At 46.3% G+C, this 20,488-nt stretch overlaps 1 protein-coding gene across 1 annotated transcript in view; it reads right to left on the bottom strand.

The window, feature by feature from the left end:
- Positions 1-20,488, bottom strand: part of SORCS1 (sortilin related VPS10 domain containing receptor 1) — a 619,679-nt gene that overhangs the window by 115,456 nt on the left and 483,735 nt on the right. Inside the window, exons 9-11 of the mRNA XM_066601489.1 lie at positions 8,103-8,282; positions 5,980-6,126; positions 249-351 (exon numbers count right to left, since the gene is read on the bottom strand). Of these exons, the coding sequence (XP_066457586.1) occupies positions 249-351; positions 5,980-6,126; positions 8,103-8,282 (430 nt within the window). The remainder of the gene's footprint in view (positions 1-248; positions 352-5,979; positions 6,127-8,102; positions 8,283-20,488) is intronic.

Genomic DNA, 20,488 nt, shown 5'->3' with positions numbered 1-20,488 from the left:
CCCCTTTAATAGAACTCTGCCATCCGTATATCATTCTGGGCACGAAGAACATAAGAAGGTGGTTTAATAGTGTCCTGATGGAGAATGACAACTTCAGCTCTGCTACATTTGTTGATCTATAGATGTAGCAGAGCTAAATGTTTATTTTAACTAGTTCTTGTCTGCACAGAGTGAAGTCACAGAGACAAGACTGAAGGTTTATGTGGGATGTCACCATGAAGTATGACGAACTCCGTCCCGCTATGTACCTGAAGCCACGATGATGCCGGGCGCCGTGTCCCGGCTGGCGATGTTACCGGTTGTGTAGGGATTCTCAGACACCTTCAGGTGGAGATGTAAGGAACAATATGGCTGCAAGGAAACACAACATTAAACATGAGATTGTCTCATCCCGAGAGCAAAACACCTTACAGCAAGTGTGCGACCAAAGCCTTTGGCTCCTGCGGGCGGCAGAGAAGGGGATTCTGGGGACCCCCTATGTCTATATAGAACAAATCCTCTATAATCACATCAGAAGTCGGGCTGCCATCATTATACACACAGGGCAGATCATGTATTTTATTTGTGACTGCCAGGGCAGGAAGCAGAGATACTGCAGGATGATGATCCCCCGAGGGCAGGAGATGTGGAAATGTCTGCAGGATGATGATCCTCCGAGGGCAGGACATGTGGAAATGTCTGCAGGATGATGATCCTCCGAGGGCAGGACATGTGGAAATGTCTGCAGGATGATGATCCTCCGAGGGCAGGACATGTGGAAATGTCTGCAGGATGATGATCCCCCGAGGGCGGGAGATGTGGAAATGTCTGCTGGATGGTGATCCTCCGAGGGCAGGACATGTGGAAGTATCTGCAGGATGGTGATGCTCTGAGGGCAGGAGACGTGGAAGTATCTGCAGGATGATGATCCCCTGAGGGCAGGAGACGTGGAAATGTCAGCAGGATGATGATCCCCCGAGGGCAGGAAACGTGGAAATGTCTGCAGGATGATGATCCTCCGAGGGCAGGAGATGTGGATATGTCTGCAGGATAATGATCCTCCGAGGGCAGGACATGTGGAAGTATCTGCAGGATGGTGATGCTCTGAGGGCAGGAGACGTGAAAGTATCTGCAGGATGATGATCCCCTGAGGGCAGGAGACGTGGAAATGTCAGCAGGATGATGATCCCCCGAGGGCAGGAAACGTGGAAATGTCTGCAGGATGATGATCCTCCGAGGGCAGGAGATGTGGATATGTCTGCAGGATAATGATCCCTCAAGAGCAGGAGACGGAGAAATGTCTGCAGGATGATGATCCCCTGAGGGCAGGAGACGTGGAAGTATCTGCTGGATGATGATCTTCTGAGGGCAAGAAGCATAAATATCTGCAGAATGATGATCCTCCGAGGGCAGGAGACGTGGATATGTCTGCAGGATGATGATCCTCCGAGGGCAGGAGACATGGAAATGTCTGCAGGATGATGATCCCCCTAGGGCAGGAGACGTGGATATGTCTGCAGGAAGATGATACTCTGAGGGACGGAGATGTGGATATGTCTGCAGGATGATGATCTTCTGAGGGCAGGGGATGTGGAAATGTCTGCAGGATGATGATCCTCTGAGGGCAGGAGACGTGGATATGTCTGCAGGATGATGACCCCCCTAGGGCAGGAGACGTGGAAGTATCTGCAGGATGATGATCCTCTGAGGGGAGAAGACGTGGAAGTATCTGCAGGATGGTGATGCTCTGAGGGCAGGAGACTTGGAAGTATCTGCAGGATGATGATCCCCTGAGGGCGGGAAACGTGGAAATGTCAGCAGGATGATGATCCCCCGAGGGCAAGAAACGTGGAAATGTCTGCAGGATGATGATCCTCCGAGGGCAGGAGATGTGGATATGTCTGCAGGATAATGATCCCTCAAGAGCAGGAGACGTAGAAATGTCTGCTGGATGATGATCCCCTGATGGCAGGAGACGTGGAAGTATCTGCAGGATGATGATCTTCTGAGGGCAGGAGACATGGAAATGTCTGCAGGATGATTATCCCCCTAGGGCAGGAGATGTGGATATGTCTGCAGGAAGATGATCCCCTTAGGGCAGGAGATGTGGATATGTCTGCAGGATGATGATCCCCCTAGGGCAGGAGACGTGAATATGTCTGCAGGATGATGATCTTCTGAGGGCAGGAGATGTGGAAGTATTTGCAGGATGATGATCCTCCGAGGGCAGGAGATGTGGAAGTATTTGCAGGATGATGATCCTCCGAGGGCAGGAGATGTGGATATGTCTGCAGGATGATGATCTCCCTAAGGCAGGAGATGTGGATATGTCTGCAGGATGATGATCTTCTGAGGGCAGGAGATGTGGAAGTATTTGCAGGATGATGATCCTCCGAGGGCAGGAGATGTGGAAGTATTTGCAGGATGATGATCCTCCGAGGGCAGGAGATGTGGAAGTATTTGCAGGATGATGATCTTCTGAGGGCAGGAAACGTGGAAATGTCTGCAGGATGATGATCTTGTGAGGGCAGGAGATGTGGATATGTCTGCAGGATGATAATCTTTTGAGGGCAGGAGACGTGGAAATGTCTGCAGGATGATGATCTTTTGAGGGCAAGGGACATGGAAATGTCTGCAGGATGATGATCCCCCTAGGGCAAGAGATGTGGATATGTTTGCAGGATGATGCTCCCCCTAGGGCAGGAGATGTGGATATGTCTGCAGGATGATGATCCTCCGAGGACAGGAGATGTGGATACATCTGCAGGATGATGATCCACCTAGGGCAGGAGACGTGGATATGTCTGCAGGATGATGATCCCCCTAGGGCAGGAGATGTGGAAATGTCTGCAGGATGATGATCCTCCCAGGGCAGGAGATGTGGATATGTCTGCAGGATGATGATCCCCCTAGGGCAGGAGATGTGGATATGTCTGCAGGATGATGATCCCCCTAGGGCAGGAGACGTGGATATGTCTGCAGGATGATGATCCTCCCAGGGCAGGAGATGTGGATATGTCTGCAGGATGATGATCCCCCTAGGGCAGGAGATGTGGATATGTCTGCAGGATGATGATCCCCCTAGGGCAGGAGATGTGGATATGTCTGCAGGATGATGATCCCCCTAGGGCAGGAGATGTGGATATGTCTGCAGGATGATGATCCCCCTAGGGCAGGAGATGTGCCCCCCTTCTGTCTGTTGTTTCACACTTTATAGATATATTTTGTATGGTTCTTATATGTTCTCTTTCCAGGCACTTCACAAGGATTCTCTACGGGTTCCTCATTGTTTTCCCTGACAGCTAAGTGGATTGACTCTAATGGAGATCGGCGCCGCAGTCGATACGGGGCGGCTTTTCTCCTCGCACGGATTTTAAATTCAGGTGCCAATAAGCCGTAGTGATGTGTGATGTCTTGATGTGGATTCTGTGCGCCGTCACATTTGAACATCCGCAGGCAGATCCCATCCACATCCGCAGCGTCGGCACATGAGATCCATAGAGGAAATCTGCGGCAACCATTTTTGTTACATTTTGCGTCCCCTACGGGATGGGAAGGACTTTCAGTGATCGGGATGGGATTGGCAGGAAGAGGGCGAGCGGGGCGCCCGTTATGGGGCCAATGTTTGGCTATAGGATCCAAAAGATTTGGCATCCGTAGAGATAAGAGGACCCGACTGCCAGTGTCTTCAGCACTTCTGTGCCGGGCCCCCTCCAGGTCTTCAGCACTCCTGTTCAGGGGCCCCCTGCAAGTCTTCAGCACTCCTGTCCAGGGCCCCCCTGCAAGTCTTCAGCATTTCTGTCCAGGGGCCCCCTGCAAGTCTTCAGCACTCCTGTCCAGGGCCCCCCTGCAAGTCTTCAGCACTTCTGTGCCGGGGCCCCCTGCAAGACTTTAGCACTTCTTTTCTGGGGCCCCCTGCAAGTCTTCAGCACTCCTGTCCTGGGCCCCGCTGCAAATCTTCAGCACTTCTGTGCCGGGGCCCCCTGCAAGTCTTTAGCACTTCTGTGCCGGGGCCCCCTGCAAGTCTTTAGCACTCCTGTCCCAGGGGCCCCCTGCCTCCTTACTGGGTCCCACATCCGCTGAATCAGCTGCCTCTGTGGTGGGAGGGGCCCTTACTAGGAGCAGCGATCTCCCCCGTACATAACAGGTTTTGCAGAATTTTGCGTTTCGCTCTCCAGTTCTGCATTTCCCGACTCGCAGCTTCGCCGCTGGGATATAAAGAGCCCATTTCTGCATTATCCGCGGAGTTTCTCTTTTCTCTCGGCTTTGTACATATTTACTATTAAGCAGGAGGCCGGTGTGAAGACGCCGCCGCTCTTTGTTATTATTTTCTCGGCAGGACGTTGCCACGATGACCTGGATTCCATTTTCAAGGATCGCATCATTATACTAAAAATAGTATTAACAGCGCAGCCAAAAGCCGCGCTTATTACAGTGCCGAGTCATCCGCAGCTCCCTTCCCCCATCTAGTGGCCGTGTGGGGAACTGCAGTCCAATTATAAGGCATTTTACCTCTGTGTGCAAGAACTGCGTGTAATCGGGGGAGTTTAATGTCTCCAGATTGGAGTACAACGATGTAAGCGAAATACTGGAAACCTGCATAATTTAACCCCTTCGTCACTAATTGGCAAACATTCAGGGCTTTTTTACATTTAAATTAGGTTGTTTTTTTTTCAATCAAATGCAATAAAAAATAGTCAGAAGATCAGCAGCAACATTTACAGCGACGGCCCTTTATCAGCCCCCATCTAGCAGCGTTGGACTCCTTTGGCCTCCAGAACGTCAGTAATTCATTGTGACGTAGATTGTGGTGTTATGTAGCTGCGGTATTGTAGTACTGTGTAGCCATCCTAGAGGAGGATTATATAGGCACTATATGGCGGTATTATGGAGGAGTTGTACAATTATATAGGCATCCTATAGAAATCTAATGTAGGCACTATATGGAGGTTTTACGTAAGCACTGTATGGCGGTATTATGAAGGCACTATATGGTGGTTTTACGTAAGCACTGAATGGAGGTATTATGTAGGCACTATATGGTGGTTTTACGTAAGCACTGTATGACGGTAATATGTAGGCACTATAAGGTGGTTTTACGTAAGCACTGTATGGCGGTATTATGTAGGCACTATATGGTGGTTTTACGTAATCACTGTATGGCGGTATTATGTAGGCACTGTGTGGTGGTTTTACGTAAGCAGTGTATGACGGTATTATGTAGGCACTATATGGTGGTTTTACGTAAGCACTGTATGGCAGTATTATGTAGGCACTATATGGTGGTTTTACGTAAGCACTGTATGGCGGTATTATGTAGGCACTATATGGTGGCTTTACGTAAGCACTGTATGGCGATATTATGTAGGCACTATATGGTGGTTTTACGTAATCACTGTATGACGGTATTATGAAGGCACTATAGGTGGTTTTACGTAAGCACTGTATGGCGGTATTATGTAGGCACTATATGGTGGCTTTACATAAGCACTGTATGGCGGTATTATGTAGGCACTATATGGTGGCTTTACATAAGCACTGTATGGCGGTATTATGTAGGCACTATATGGTGGCTTTACATAAGCACTGTATGGCGGTATTATGTAGGCACTATATGGTGGTTTTACGTAAGCACTGTATGGTGGTATTATGTAGGCACTATATGGTGGTTTTATGTAGGCACTATATGGCGGCTTTACATAAGCACTGAATGGAGGTATTATGTAGGCACTATATGGTGGCTTTACATAAGCACTGAATGGAGGTATTATGTAGGCACTATATGGTGGTTTTACGTAAGCACTGTATGGTGGTATTATGTAGGCACTATATGGTGGTTTTATGTAGATCCTGTTTTGTATAACAATGTGGACATCTTATAGAAGTCTTATGTTTGCACTATATGGTGGGATTGTTTGGCAGTATAATTGGCGCGGTATTACCCAGCATTACAAGTCTTACAAAGAGCGCCCCAGAGGCGCCGCCACATCTAGCGCTCACCAGCAGGCAGTTGACGGGGTTTCCTCGGAGGTCGGCGTCGGGCGCCTGCAGCAGGTGCCAGTCTCTGCCTTTGTTGTAGGTGATGAAGGTCTTCACCTGGCTGTCAGTCTTCTTGTTTGCCAGGAACATCCCCTTTATCCCTGCTACCTAGGAGAAATTGATGGAGCTGAAAAACAGATCAATCTCAGACGGCTTCTTAGCTCGTCGTGGCGGCGGGGAGGCTGTTTTGGCGCTGATGAAATTGGTCAGAAGTCAATATGCCGGCGGAGTGTGGAAGCGATGAATGCAGAGGAGGAGGAGGAGGGTTCTACAAAGGGCTCATTATGTAACGCGGCTCCTCTGCGAGGGGTGATGAGACTTCTGTCCGCGAACAGACGGATTTACATGGAAATACTGCAGCACGTAACCTGAAAACTGCGCCATTGTTTGCTGTGGGCAGGTTACGTCCCTCATGCCAGTGCCGGGCCATTTTTGCTTTTTCCCCATTGAAACAACATACAATTTTTCATGCGATATTAAGGGAAGTCAAAAATTGCAAAAAATATCACGGCAAAAATCCGCATCTGGCCGCGCGAATAAACCATTAGTGCCCGCGCGAACTGAACAGTTTATGGCGCACAACCTGCACAGCGGTTCACGGTGACACAATTCTAACTTGTGTCTATTCTTGCAGCATAACTTCTGCGCGTTTTCCTAGAACTGTTTATTTCCAAATCACAACTACAAATCCCAGCAAACTGTAGGAGGCGCTCAGGCAAGATGGCGGTCGTGGCTGCGCGACGGCTGGAGGGCCGCAGGCTGGAGGCCATTGACTAGGACATCTTTGCCCCGTGTGATGCGGATTCAGCCCAGATATCTGCAGATAAAGGACACCGCACATTCGGGATATAAGTCCCGCCCCCCTGATCATGTGATCTCTGGCGCAGAGCGCGCAGCATTTTTGAAAATCTCTGGGGGTGACGATTTTGTAGCATCACTGAAATGTCAGATGTTTTCTGGGCGCCGCAAAAAATACGAAAGTCTCCAGAGCTGGAATCTCCCAAAAATGTTCATTGCACCTGTATACGGATATAAGGTACGGGCGGGGGAGACATCCGGCCGCGACTCCGGGATTTCTAAGCGATATGTTGTTTACACGTGAAAAATTGTATGTTGTTTCAACACGGAATAACCAAGAACCGCATCGCGTGTTTTAAGCGAGTGCGATGCGAGTGTTAACCTTCCCACAGCAGGTAATGGCCGAGGCTTCAGCCACGTCACCGAGAAATGGAACATCCTGCCGTTTCTCCGTGTCGCGGCGTCGCTGCAAGAGCAAACGTGCGCATGGGCGAATGTGACATCGGTCGGTGCCCCGCGGATGGACGTCACGCCTGCAGGCCTGCGGTTTCTGCTGCCAGTAAGAAGCTTTTACATCTCTGCAATGAGCGATTTTCATGGAATCCGGGCACCAGATTTTTCCAAAATTGCCCAGAAGGCGCAGCGACTTACCCGACCTCAGAACATCGGCCCAAGAAAAAGTCACTCATGTGAATGAACTCATTATTATCGTGCATGAATACTGGCCCTGGGGGGGGGGCCCCCGAAATAACCTACTGGCCACAATGGGTTAATGCGCCGCATGGGGTCTAGAACGGCTGCAACCTTCTTGCCCTTAGACTGGTATAAAGATGATCTCAGTCTGGGGGTGCAGCTCCATGGGGGATCCTGGTGCTTGAGGGGCGCTGAGCCCAGTCTGCCATGTGAGAAGACGCCAGTAGTGTAAATGCCACTGAACGGGGGGGCATCGGAGCTCCCATTCGGCCTCTATGAGGGTCTGAGCCCGGCGGCGGGCGGCAGCGATCACACAACGCGCCTCCTGAGTTCTGGGCTCAACATTTACATGAAATAGAGAAGCAGATAAAAGCAGCTTCACTGCGGGAGCCGAGGGTGAGACACGTGCAGTGCTGCCCGGCACCACTAGGGGCAGGCTTCTTGGAGGAAAAAAGTGGGAACGCAAAATCCACTTAACGCAATGGATACGAGAAGTAAGAGCCGCCATATTGCTTTGGCTCTTGTACAATGTCTCCTGGTCTGTTCTCCTACCCCTGGCGCACTTTAACCCTTCGCATGGAGCGGTGACATACCTCATAGAGGTCGATCATGACATTCCCCTCCGGACCCTTGATGCTCTTCACATTCTCCAGAGCCAGCGTGAAGAAGATCCCTCGGGTGTCGGAGATGTAGAGGTTGTACGTCTCGTTCTGATTCCACTCCTGGATGGCGACAAACACTTGGTTCTCATCAGTGCTGATGACGTGCATGTCCTGCGGGGAGACAGAGCGGAGTATGAGTGCCACGGAAAGTACGCGGCTCGCGGGGTTATTGCTGCCATCCAACCATGACCGTTCATTGGAGGAAAACCGGATACATTGCGTTACGCCAAGTGCACGGCTGAAGAGGGCAGAGCATGACACAATGGTAGCTGCACTGTGTTGGGCATAAGGTTGGCGAGCAGGATATCACTCCGGGAAACTTGGAACAATATCGCGCTTGTAAGCCCGCACTTCTCTCTGCGATTGGGACGCATTTGGCAAAAAAAAAAAAATGGATCGCATTGCCTGTTATTTCAACAGAGAAAACATAAGAGCGCGCTGCGTTTGCATGAACGCAGCTGTGAGGCCATATTTACGTGTCCGATATTCCCATGCAGGTTTTTTCATTGAGAAACGCAGTAAACGTGCAGAAAAATACAATCAATTATTTGTAGCAGTGCGTTTACAAGTGCGAATGTTCCCTCGCTGCAGGTCCTATGTCTGGACAAGCCTCCTGGGAGAACATCGCACAACGCACGGACGAGGCGCCGCAGGCTGTACGATACAAACTGCGCCCAATAATCTGCGGTACAACTAGCTCCCAGCTGTGTGAACAGAGTGCGATGCAATTCTGTTATTACGCCACAGAACAGGAGCGGCGATCCCTCGCATCGCTGCTGGCGAACGTCCGCACACGGAAATACACGCGCTGGTAACAACGCCATTTATTGTCATGCTAGCTTTGTCTTTCTGGCAATGTAAATCAGCCAAGTAAATATGGCTTCTGGGCTTATTTACAAGGGAAAGAAAATGGCGTGAGTTGTGTGTTTGCGCGCCGCCCACACCTCGCGCGATGCATTGATCTGCAGTTCCCACTGGGCCGTTCTCACAACGATGCTGCGAGGCGGAAAAACCAAAGCATGTTCAATTTTTCAGTGAAATTGCGTAAAACTTGCCCGTTAGTTATCATACGAAAATGGCGCTGGCAGAAGACGCGCAGACGTGAGGTTTATGCGAGTGCGAATTTACAGATTTTTCTGTTGAAACAAGTGATTTTCATGTCTGAGAAAACCTCGTGTACCGAAATGTCTGTTAAAAAAACGCATAAAATCGCAGGTTTCAGAGTGCAACATCGATATCAGAATCGCCCATGTAAATACGGACAAACGCAATGCTTATGTTTTTCTTGGGGTCTCCACTTCAGCAGCCAAATGTGTCTGTATGTCTAAGCAGGAAACATACGAATGGGCGAGGTGCGCCAAAGCAAGCGCTGTTCTCTGTATGCGTCTTGTGATAGACATGATGATTAGTTAGTATAAAATGTCTATCGATTTGTATAAACCAAATGTATTATGCTGTTGTAATGACTCTTAGCTCTGTGGAGTTTAAAGGACACACACAATCTAATCATGGTATTTGCTAGACAATGGGATGGTGAAGGATGTATGATGTAATGTTAGCTAAGTACATAGAAATTGCACAAGAAGCCTCTAAGAGTTAAGGGCCATAGTGTTATGTGTATATCTGTGTTCAACACTGAGTGTTTACCTAGCCCCCTTCCACTCCCCACACAATCTATTTAAACAATGATTTGTCAACTACACAGAATTCCTTAAGGTTGTCTGCATGCTAAAGAAGACAAAGTCCACACTATGGCGGACGTGAGGAAGGGTGGGTAGGGAGGCAGGAGATTCTATATAACCCAGCGAATAAGACTATATATATGTTACTGATGTAATCTGCTAAACGCCCATAAAGGGCAGGTGTTATCCTTTTCAATAAAAGGGCCTGTCTGGATGTTTCTACCAGAGAGCCATTTTGGATATGAGACTGATCGCTTGTGTCTAATCTGCTCGACGATGTGTGCACACTATACAATTCGGAAGCTACAAAATACCCCAAAACCTGCTGGAGAAAGCCATAATCCAGATCAGTGGCGTATCCTGGGTGTACCGAGTTAGAGATTTTGATTTCTTTCATTCTGGAAAAATACAGAGATCGGCAGATAGCACGCAGAACTCAGGGGCCCGAAAATCTACAGAACACGGTAAGATTGCTTTATGTAAATCTACCGATGTGATCTGGGTTCTGACTGCTTTTCTGCCTGTTTCTGATCCAGAGTGATAAATCAATGAAAGGCAGGTAATATAGTTCTTTCTTACTCGGAAAAAAGACCACCGTTTTAACCTGCTTAAGGGGTATTTTGTATGCTGTGGCTGCTATGTCTGAGACGGTTAAAAATTGTGTATACAAGTCCAAGAGACAAATTCTGTGAGGGTTAATGTGTCAGAAGGGTGGACTCGGCTGTTTAAGTCTGAGGGAGCGCGCCAGACACTTGCTCCTAGGTAACTAGTGAGGTTAGGAAGATTTATGATACGCATATTTACATTTATGATTGAGCGTGTTATGTTCTCATATGTGAAAAGGTATATACGCGGGAATATAGCCGTGGTGTGACGGCTGATGTCTCCAGAATATTGTTGAGGTTTTGGTCATTGAAAATAATCGTCAGTCTCTGTGTATAGCTAAATGTCCTGTCTAGATCATGTACAAGGAGTGCTCTTGGGGATTATTAGTAGACGGTGGGCTGTTATAAAGGTAGATGAGATATATACCTTGAGCCGTTGTGGGTATTCTCCAGTAATCCCGTCTGTTTGGTATTATAGAAAGAATGTGCAGTGTTTATTATTGGGGGGAGGGTTGCTGATAAGAAAGTGGACTGAAAGCATTTCCCAATTAACCCTTCCGTTCCGTGTGCTTTGTAGAATTAATGTGCATTGTAATCTGAGTGGGAAAGAGAGGTTATATTGGAAGGATTTGAAGAAAGCAGATTTTACAAGAGGAACACTATTGTGTCCAGAAACTTCGGATAGGATAGAATAAGCAGGTAGAATAGAATGAGGGATCAGTACAGGATGTTTTGGAATATGGAAAACATGTAGAAACGTTTTACAAGAAAAGGATCAGGAAAAGTTGCAAAAAGAAATGTCAGGTCATGGACAGATAAGCAGAAATGAATATGGTAAGATAGACTGTAGAAAGTTTTCAGAAGATGAGCAGGAAGCCCAGCAGAAAGAAAGGTGTTTTTAGCTAGTTTTTTTGGTATAACGTAGTTAAGAGATTCAAGAGGAGAAAGCATGTAGTGGGGTATGTGTATTGCTAATGAACAATGTAATGCCTTTGTGTTGACTACAGCCCCTCCCTGTAATGGCGGCCGCGCTTGCAATGTTTACAACTCCACATAGTGTGACTCTGCAGCACTTCCCCCCATGTGCTCACTTTCAGGGTGTGTGATGTTACTTCCGGTCCCTCCCCATCCGGGACAGGACCTGGCCCCGCCCCTTCCTCCTCCAGCGGCCATTTTGCCTCACCTGGGAGTGCTGCTGCCCCTGGCCCCGCCCCTTCCTCCGGCAGCCATCTTGCCTCACCTGGGAGATTTGTAGCTCCGCTCCTTTCTGCCTCTGGTGGCCATTTTGCTGCACTTGGGAGGCCTATATTCCCCAATGCCACTGTATCCAGTGTTAACATCATGATTGTCTGAAGTAAGGTCTTGTTTGACCGGACTTTGTTACGCTCCAAGATGTGGCCACTTTGGATGTGTGATAAGTTCAGGGAAACAAACCTTTGTGAAGATGCAGCTTGGGACATAGTAGATGACTAAGCTGGTTTATAGTGCATGGAAGATTGGAGTTGATGCATGGGGGACAGAGGCCGGGAATACATGACAGGGGACGCTCTCTCATGTTCCCAGGGGCTCTGTTTTCCACTGCCCGCTTCTCCAATGGATACTCAGACCGATGATGTTATGGAAGGCTCCTACAGATGGAATAATTTCCCTATAGTCACCCAGCAAACTTTTTCACGCAATTTGGTAAAGTAATTTTACTTTTTATGTGAAGAAAGAGGGACTAAATTGCTCAGAGTAGGATGTTAATTCATCCGTATTCTTTAGTTTTTCCTTAAGTCTTTTGTATATTCTAGTGTCAGTCTACACTGAAGCTATAATTATATTCCACAGGAGAGTAAAAGCTAAACGCTGGCCATTCCCTGAAATACTATTACACTGGGTGACGTAAAATTTGACTTGTGTTGCGCCCCCTTGTGTTAAAAAATGCTAACTGCAACCTGAGGAAAAAATCTAAAGGATATTTTCGCTCAGACTTCGCTGCATAGAATGTCACTTTGACCTACAAAGTGCTTGTTTTTGTGCCTCTTGGTTTACTAGTTTGAACGCAATTACTCTTTTTTCCATTGAGTATTCCGGTTCAAAAGGGGGGAGGCAGAGGTGATCTGGGTCATAGATGATCTAGGTGTTGTAGATCAGCTATTGGGCTTTAAAAAAAAAAAAAAAAAAGTAAATAAATAAATGGAATAAGATAACAAGATTCTGAGCCATGTGAAATAGAACATCAACATGATTATTTAGTACTAATACAGTAAGAAACTGCAGGTATGCAAACAGTTACCAGAACCTCTGTTGATAATGCATATGTTGAGCTTTTTGCAGATGGTACCAGGGTGAGGATTGATGACTCCACATCGGATATGCACTGGTCCCACAACAAGATGTCCTAGAAGCAGAAGCTCTGCCTCCGCATGTCACAGTACAAGAAGCGGAATTGAAGGCCCTCACTGAGGCGAGTAGAGTGGCGAGAGGTAAGACCGGCAACCCTTAACACTGACTCCTGGTATGCATTTGGCATAGCTCATGATTACGCCCCAATATGGAAGGCCAGACAGTTTTTACTTTAGCAGGACAATCAATTGAGAATGGTGCAGCAGTACAGAGTCTCATGGAGGGCCCTACTTCTACCTGACAAAGTTGAGAGTTCGCACCGATTCCTACACTGGAGAGGCGAGAAACGACACCCTCGCTGACAGCATAGCAAAGGCAGCAGCCATCAAGCCGTAGAAGAAAGAAGAAAAGATACTGATGGCATGAGTCAGTGGTAAAAAACTTTGGACATTGACAAAAATTTGGACTTTGATATGCTAAAGACTTTTACAGTTACAAGCCAGCAAGAAATGAAAGAATAAATGGACTAATATGGGAGCAGCAGAAACAGGACAGCGTGTGGTGAACAGTCAACAGCACTTGCCTACCACAGTTCCTGTATCCCATGATGGCCCAGCTGATGGACGGAAAGACCCACCTAGTAAACCAGCAATGATGACGACGCTTGAAAGAGGATGGGCGACTTCTAGGTTCTCTGTAGCTGCTGCATCATTTGTCCAGTTTAGCATGATCTATGCCATGGGTGAGACAGGGCAGAAGTAAATTTGCCACATCACACTTGCCTAGACCACTCTACCCATTTCAGGGATTGCAAATTGACTACGTTCAGCTCCCACTTGTTGGGAAGTATGAATACGTGCTTGTTGTTGTTGATGTCTTTGCAGGTTGGAGGCCGACCCTGTTACCAAGGCAAACAAGTAGGTAACCGCAAATAAGCTCATGAACGAGGTAAACTGTGAATATGGGGTACCAGAAGTGATTCAGAGTCAGACAGAGGTATAAACTTCGCAGGTGAATGTAACATGTCATGTCTGCTCTGGGTGTATCCCAGGCCTTTTACATACTGTACCATCTTTAGAGTAGTGGAAAGGTGGAGAGACGTAGTGGCACGCTAAAAGTAAGATACTTAAAAATGACGCCACTTTGGAAAGACTGTCATCCAATTGCCTTATACAGTGTTAGATATGAACCCAGGGGGAGATTATACATTATCTCCCTACAAGATTGTTTGGGCTAGCCCCAAGGCTAGGTCGTTACTATCCTCAGTAGTTACAATTACAATCTGATGTGTTGACTAAGTATGTGATTTCCTTTGTTAAAGAACTAATCAAAGCCTATGCACAGGTGTTCTCTTCCAGACTCAGAGGCAGACACTGGGACACATATCTTGCAGCCTGGGGATTGGGTGTGCGTCAAGAAGTTCCCCAGGAAGCACCCTCTTGAGCCCCGATTTGATGGCCCTACCAGGTGCTTCTGACTACTGCCACAGCTGTGAAACTAGCCGAAAGACTTACATGGATCCATGCTTCATACTGTAAGAAAGCTTCAGATCCGGGAGACCAGTCTTAGTTGTGCCAAAGACATTACTCTGGTTAGGGCTAGTGAGAGAGGAGGGTGGCAACTGGAATCCTTAGTCGGAAGAATATGAGGGTATGGTTACCTTCTAGTATAACTCGTCCAATGCTCAAGTAGCCGCATATTCCTTCGACTATTGTACTGTGGTCCCGTGTCTAGGCGCAAGATCCCACCGCAGGCCAGATTTAGCTCAGTCCAGCTGGTTATATGACTTACATACCCGGGGATTACAATATGTTTGCGCCACTAATAACGTCTGGGGAGAAGACTGCCGTTATTGGGGATTAGTGGGATGTAACACAGGAATAGACTGGTCCTATAAACCGCGAAGTGCCTTAAATAAGAAAGATAAGAGCGGGAAATCCCTAATTAGTCGTATAACCCTCCTTGAGAATAATAAGGACAGCAGGTATTGGAAGGCTGAACTTAGTATGTTGCTTAGTTTTAATGCGGTTTTTACATCAACCATGGGAGATCCAAGCCCGGGGGACGGGGGAGACTTATAGTCTGGGGACATACCGGTACGGGAGGACAGATCCCTTAGGGAAGTTTAAAATAAGGGGTATGGTAGATGCACCCGAATGGAAGCCTTCACTTAGTCCCGTGCCCATAATTAACCCCCTCCGTCGTAAGATAAAGACATTGACGAACATGATGATCATAGCCGACCCTACCTTTTGAGGACACCTTGACCGTAGCGACTGGCTACTCTGACCAGAATCTCTGGTTGGAGTTGATGAGGTACAATGCTAACAGGAGCAACAAGTCTAACTGTTGCGTGTGCGGTAGTGCCCGACCACACTCGGGGATGGTCCCCCTAAATCTCCCCGTAGATGCTGAAGAGTGGTTTATTAGTCTCTTCACGAACATTTCCACTAATTACACTGTCCGTGAGAACTGGAAGAAGGAATACTCTATAACTACTTAAGTGTTTTGCACCGGAGAGAGTATTACTGACTACCCTGGAAACTACACCTGCCAGGCAAATAGGCAGGGTGGAGGGAGATTTTTGGGGAACTCACCAACGGGTATTGCTCCTCCTACGGTACGATAGGAGGGGAATAGATGCAGAATCAGGTCCAGTCCTCAGGAGACGTTTACTGGCTTTGTGGAGACATGAGGTAGAGGACCCGCCTGGAAGGTAATTGGGCAGGGGAGTGTGCCTTAGTAAAGCCCTTATGCTCCTTCACATCCTGTCAGACAACATTGAGGATAATGAGGTTACCCCCAATAGTTAATTTATCTCGATCCAACTCAGTCTGTGTTTTGTGGTTATCCCGTCATGTTGGTCTATCCTTGTTTTCCGCATAGGTACGGCGGTTCCTTCCAGTCTTGTCACTAGGTAGTGTAGGGTCAGGGTGAGGCGGCCTGGACGTGTTCACCATTAGGACTATCTCCAGGAGGGACATTGGTGTGGGTGAAGATTAGGGAGTCCCAGGCCGTGCGTACCTGTGCACACTACTAGTATTGTAACATTATACTAGAGGGAGAAGAGAGACCCCTGGTGGTAGTTTTGATCTACACATATACATTGACGTCATAGGATAGCCAAGAGGGGTACCTGACAAGTTTTAAAAAATAGAGACCAAGTTAAAACTAGATTTGAGTCCATTTTCCTGATCATTATGGTAAATAAACGTTGATTGGATTAATTACGTTTTATTATACTTAACAGTGGTTTATAAATTATACTAGAGACGCCTTATAGGGACTAGTCGACCAATAGGACCTACCTCGACTATGACTTTTCAAAATAGAATGGCCTTAGATTTGACTTTAGCTAAAAAGGGGAGTGTCTGTAAGATGATAGGGGAGACTTGTTGTACCTACATCCTAGACGACACGTGACCCGCGGGTAAAGACGCAATTGCTATTAAGAAGCTGACCGCGCTAACTAAAAAGAGCTAACTTTTGGGACCAGCACTCGCCATGGATGAGCGAATGGTAAAGGATCCTGGCACAGACGGGCGTTGCTGTTGTATGTGAACTGATGATTACATTTTCTGTTCTAGTCCGCTGTGTTATCCCCTGTGTAAGAGAGACCTGTGAAACTGAGGCTGGAAAAGCCGCTCCCACCATGAGTTTGCTAGATGCATCCCCAGAAGGAGTGGACAAGTCCTACACCCCCTTGAAGACTCTAAAACAAACCTTCAACGCGCTCCAGTTATAGGCTCATGCGCAGAGAACTGTGAAAATCAGATAGAGAGTTAGAGGATAGACATTTTAAGGGGGGATTGTGATAGACATGATGATTAGTTAGTATAAAATGTCTATCGATTTGTATAAACCAAATGTATTATGCTGTTGTAATGACTCTTAGCTCTGTGGAGTTTAAAGGACACACACAATCTAATCATGGTATTTGCTAGACAATGGGATGGTGAAGGATGTATGATGTAATGTTAACTAAGTACATAGAAATTGCACAAGAAGCCTCTAAGAGTTAAGGGCCATAGTGTTATGTGTATATCTGTGTTCAACACTGAGTGTTTACCTAGCCCCCTTCCACTCCCCACACAATCTATTTAAACAATGATTTGTCAACTACACAGAATTCCTTAAGGTTGTCTGCATGCTAAAGAAGACAAAGTCCACACTATGGCGGACGTGAGGAAGGGTGGGCAGAGAGGAGGGAGATTCTATATAACCCAGCGAATAAGAATATATATATGTTACTGATGTAATCTGTTAAACGCCCATAAAGGGCAGGTGTTATCCTTTTCAATAAAAGGGCCTGTCTGGATGTTTCTACCAGAGAGCCATTTTGGATATGAGACTGATCGCTTGTGTCTAATCTGCTCGACGATGTGTGCACACTATACAATTCGGAAGCTGCAAAATACCCCGAAACCTGCTGGAGAAAACCATAATCCAGATCAGTCTCACCAGCGACCCGTCCACCCAAATGACTACCGAAACACTCCGCAGCCAAAGACTGTCATCGCCTCTTTCACACGGGCGACAGCGATATCACAGCTCGGTCCCCGCCACTTTGTAGCGACAGCAATGCGTTTTCTTGTGGAAAACCTCACATCACATCGCTGCTGACTGCGGTAAACTTCTGCAATTGTATTGAGAGAAGGTTAAACCCTCCTCCAAAAATAAGCCCTGGCTGCATTCCCTGGAAAAAAAATTGAGAATGCTTACCTACCAGGCTCGACCTGCATCTTCTCGCTGCTCCCCAGAGCTCCACCGGGCGTCCTGCAGCCCTCGATCGCCCATAGAAAATCACTTCCTGGTTGTGGGATTAAAAAAAAATGCCTGCAGGAAGCGATGGCTCTGATAGCTTCATCTAGCGCTACTCAGCCAAGTGATGCAGTGCAAAGGCTGTGATTGGTTCATCCAGCTCTTCATTGATTGGTTCTTCAAACTTTGCTCAGCTAATCATGTTGTGGAAGTAAGATTTATGAATTGGCTGAGCATTGATTGGCCAATTCATAAATCCCACCTCCACAACGTGATTGGTTCTTCGGACTTTGCTCACCCAATCAATGCAGAGCTGGATGAACCAATCCCAGCCTTCGTTTCCTGAGGGCGAGATATTTGAATCCCGCAACTAGGAACTAATCTTCAGGGGCAAAAGAGTACTGCAGGACACCCGGCGGAGCTACAGAGCAGCAGCCCGGACCCGGACCTAACCAGCTAGATAAGCATCGGGAAATGTATCACATCTCAAGAAAATTACTGGTTCGTAAGAAGCGATAAGGTAGTAGGCTCTATAGGGAAACGTGGGCTACAAACAAAATTGCAAATAACTCAAATTTGAGCATGCCGCAACTTTTTTTTATTGCAACATAGCATAGGAGAAAACATTGCGAATGTGAAGGAACCCATTGGAAGGCATGAGCTTTAAACATATGCGATAAGTAGCGCTGTCGCATAACGAGAGAATTGTGCGATTCTTTTGCCTGTGTTAAAGCACCCTAAATCAAAAAAATTAATAAAACTGCATCACTGAATAGGGATCAAATAAACGGCCCCTGAAACACCCCAGGGGTAACATTATAACGGAACAATGGATACAATATGTATAACTGTGGAGCCAGAGCCAAATATGGCACTGAAACTTATATAGTGAACTAGCTGATATACCCGGCTTCGCCCGAGTTAATTTGGTACTGGTGTTTATCTATTGTTCACACGGAAAATCTTATACAGTCGTGGTTACTTTAGAGATACTGAGGAAAAACATATGTTCACCATTTTGCATAGTTCTCTGCGTTACCCAGGAAATACCACGTGGAGGCAACCATGCGATATTTCCTTTATATAAAATGACATCAGGAAGTGAGAGAATTAGATTCCATACGTAAAATGTGGACGCTAATTCTTTTGCACTTATCACAGTTATAGACTAAAATGTATATACTTTAATGGAAATTTAACTTAAAAACATGAATGGGCTCACACACATGCGTATCACATGGACGAACAAAACAGCCACACAAAAACACAAAGGTCGCCTCTTCCTTATCTCAGGAAACTTATGGAGGCTAGAAAAATCAGTATTGATAAAGGACTACTAATGTTATGTCCTCTATTTTTAATTTATATCACATAGGAGGTAGGAGGAAGGCTCTATCTGCTGTAGGGCGCCTGTAAGTATAATGCCCCCCGCAGAGTATTTTAGGTAGAAAACCTCTTCCTAACAAAAATTCGCCCCTCTGTGATTACAGTATAGCGCTTAGCGCATGACGAGATGGTTCAAATAGGAGAAACTCCAAGAGAACTAGACCCTTATGCGCAAGAATTACGGCGCAGACCAGGGTTATTCAATTGCAGTATGCTCGGCTCAACGCGTTTCCCCACACGAATGTGGTTCATCAGGAGCACAAATATTTTGAAGAAAGAATAATAAATCAGGATGATAGCTGATTCTGCTTTTTGTTGTTTTTTCGTGATGAATAGATATTTTAAAATATTAGAAGAGGGTGGCTTGGGAAAGCGCAATTTATGTGCTCGATCATATATAGACTGGATCACAGCATCTGATTTATTCAGGACAATTTCGAGCACTAAATCGCCATGGCGTGTCTCTATAGCCAAGTTCTTGGGAAATCCACACAATGGATAGCTATAGTGACAAATAACAGTACAGCTAGGGCTGAATGCGATTCACCACAAAAAGCCCACAAGTAGATCTTGCCCAGAACTAGGTATTGATGGTAATTCTTGCGCATAAGGATCTAGTTCTCTTGGAGTTTCTCCTATTTGAACCATCTCGTCATGCGCTAAGCGTTATACTGTAATCACAGAGGGGCGAATTTTTGTTAGGAAGAGGTTCTCTACCTAAAATACTCTGCGGGGGGCATTATACTTACAGGCGCCCTACAGCAGATAGAGCCTTCCTCTTACCTCCTATGTGATATAAATAAAAAATAGAGGACATAACATTAGTAGTCCTTTATCAATACTGATTTTTCTAGCCTCCATAAGTTTCCTGAGATAAGGAAGAGGCGACCTTTGTGTTTTTGTGTGGTTGTTTTGTTCGTCCATGCGATACGCATGTGTGTGAGCCCATTCATGTTTTTAAGTTAAATTTCCATTAAAGTATATACATTTTAGTCTATAACTGTGATAAGGGCCAAATAATTTAGTCTATAGACTTTTTCCGTCTCTGTGACAATTCCTTTGCACTTAGAATTGAATAATCGAGTTGGGACCCATTAACTTTTCCTATTTATGACAATCAATGTTCATGCCAAATTTCATGTTTCTACGACAACGGGAAGTGAGAGAATTAGATTCCGTGCGTAAAATTTAGACACTAATTCTTTTGCGCTTAGAATTGAATAATCGAGTTGGGACCTATTAACTTTTCCTATTTATGACATTATCAATGCTCATGCCAAATTTCATGTTTCTACGACATCGGGATGTGAGAGAATTAGATCCCGTATGTAAAATTTGGACGCTAATTTTTTTGTGTTAGAATTGAATAATTGAGTGGGGACCCATTACATTTTCCTATTTATGACATAATCAATGCTTTTGCAAAATTTCATGTTTCTACGACATCAGGAAGTTGGAGAATTAGATTCTGTACGTAAAATTTGGACGCTAACTGTTTTGCGATAGAATTGAATAATCGAGTTGGGACCCATTAGCTTTTCCTATTTATGACATA

Source organism: Eleutherodactylus coqui, chromosome 4 (assembly GCF_035609145.1).
Source record: "Eleutherodactylus coqui strain aEleCoq1 chromosome 4, aEleCoq1.hap1, whole genome shotgun sequence".
Classification (NCBI taxonomy): Eukaryota; Metazoa; Chordata; class Amphibia; order Anura; family Eleutherodactylidae; genus Eleutherodactylus; species Eleutherodactylus coqui.
The sequence above is the reverse complement of the archived record's forward strand: the minus strand, read 5'-3'. Positions and strand labels throughout refer to the sequence as shown.